At 49.7% G+C, this 2,015-nt stretch overlaps 1 protein-coding gene across 1 annotated transcript in view; it reads left to right on the forward strand.

The window, feature by feature from the left end:
• Positions 1–2,015, forward strand: part of trdmt1 (tRNA aspartic acid methyltransferase 1) — a 40,985-nt gene that overhangs the window by 33,132 nt on the left and 5,838 nt on the right. Inside the window, exons 12-14 of the mRNA XM_037694393.1 lie at positions 948–1,046; positions 1,429–1,437; positions 1,523–1,687. Coding sequence (XP_037550321.1) covers positions 948–1,046; positions 1,429–1,437; positions 1,523–1,687 — 273 coding nt within the window. The remainder of the gene's footprint in view (positions 1–947; positions 1,047–1,428; positions 1,438–1,522; positions 1,688–2,015) is intronic.

Genomic DNA, 2,015 nt, shown 5'->3' on the forward strand with positions numbered 1-2,015 from the left:
CTATTGCAATGGTTTATTATCTGGGTGTCCAAATACTTCTTTAAAACATCTTCAGTTGATCCAAAATGCTGCTGCCAGAGTCTTAACTGGAGTTACTGGGAGAGATCACATGTCTCCAGTTTTAGCTTCTCTCAAGAGGAGCATTAAGTGTAGAAACACTAGACTGAGGAACAGTTTCTACCCTGAGGCTGTTAGACTCATGAATCTCTAACCAGAATAATCACTGTGAAAAAAATCACATCATGTTGCTGCTGATCTGTTTCAATGTTGCTGCTGATCTGTTTCAATGTTGCTGCTGATCTGTTTCATGTTGATGTGTTCATGCGTGCTCATTGGCTCACACAGACTCATGTTCATGTTTGTGCTGATGTTTGACGTAATGTTTTTATGCTACTAGTGGTTAGTGTATATTTAGTTGATGTTTTCTTAGTTCATATCTTAGATGTTATTACCGTTTTTCTTATACATTTTATTGTTGGATGTAACTGGGACCCTGTGTACATAATTTCGCTCCACCACATGTACCACATGAGGTGCGAAGGACAATAAAGAATCTCTGACTCTGACTCCATTGGCTCCCTGTCAAATCCAGAAAATAATTCAAAATCTTACTTCTAACCTACAAAGCTCTCAACAACCTAGCTACATCTTATATTACAGATCTTATTGTTCCATATTTTCCTAACAGAGCAATTCGCTCTCAGACTGCAGGTTTACTTGTGGTTCCTAGAAATTACAAAAACAGAATGGGAGGCAGATATTTTAGTTATCAGGCTCCTCTCATGTGGAACCAACTTTTACCAGAGTCTTCGTTCTGCCGGACTCTCGCCACCATTGAGTGCCATCGTTGACACTCGAGGCATAGGCAGCGCCCTCGCACCACCTGTGTACGACGACGTTTCAGATTGGGTGGACCCAAAGGGTATTCATTGTTCCCCCTTGCTCAGGAGGAACCCCTCCGGGCCCTCCCGATGGTGCCCTGAATTGGCTGCCCTCCGATACCGATCTAACCAACTCAGGGATCCCCGACAGAGCCACCAAAGTAGGTGCCGGGGGACTCCATTTCGGGTCTTTTAGTGTCTCCCGTTGACTGGGCGCGCCGTTGCAACCCTTCACCATCATCCATAGTGTCCCTTCCATCGGTTTGCATCTGCGCACTACTGTAGTAGTATGAACGGTCACGACTGCCCCCATACCCTCTTCGAGTACTTTTAACCTTCCTCCACCGACCCACACCACCAAGGAACCTGGTTGGTGGTGCATGTTATTTGTGGGGGGAAACCGGAGCGCCCGGAGAAAACCCACATAGTACAGGAACACATGCGGGCCCATCCCGATTTGGAGGCCCCCCCTGGCCTGCTCCAAGGGGCCACCTCTTCGAGACTTGGCATCAGTTACCCTTCTGAGCCTTCTGTACTATCCCTCTAGCTGCGGGAGGTACAATGGAGGAGGGCACCACTCAAGCAACGGGCCACCTATTACCTTCCAGCATGACCCCCATCCCGCCCCTGACTCCTCCTAGGCCATCACGAGGTGGCCTGGGGGGGGTGTCCGTCGCCCACAGGAGAACCGGCGCACGAGAGAGGGAAGAAAGCCAAGTCACATCCCAACCCCGCACGCCGGACCCCGGCCGACTGGCGGACCCCCCTGGGTTGCTTCTCCCGCAACTGTCAAGCGTTCAACTTTGGTGTGTGTCAAAACTCCACCTGGACACTCCATCGATCCCTCCAGGAGCAAAGGTCTTATGCTACCCGATAAGATATCGGGGGCAGCCTCCCCTCCCCTCACGGAGAGCCAAGAGTCCCCAGGGAGCCTTTCGGCACACCTTCCTTTACTTTCCTGAACCCCATACCGGCAGTTCTTTTTGCCCCTTTGAGTCTTTCCTCAGTAATTTTGTGAACTCCATTCCGGCAGTTCCTGAGGGCCTACCTCATTTTCTAAGCCCTCTAGTACCGTTCCCTTTGCACCGTTTCAATCTCTTAGTTTTAAATGAACTCCATTCCGGCAGTTCCTGA

This window comes from Nematolebias whitei, chromosome 20, assembly GCF_014905685.2.
Source record: "Nematolebias whitei isolate Nwh7 chromosome 20, NemWhi1, whole genome shotgun sequence".
NCBI lineage: Eukaryota > Metazoa > Chordata > Actinopteri > Cyprinodontiformes > Rivulidae > Nematolebias > Nematolebias whitei.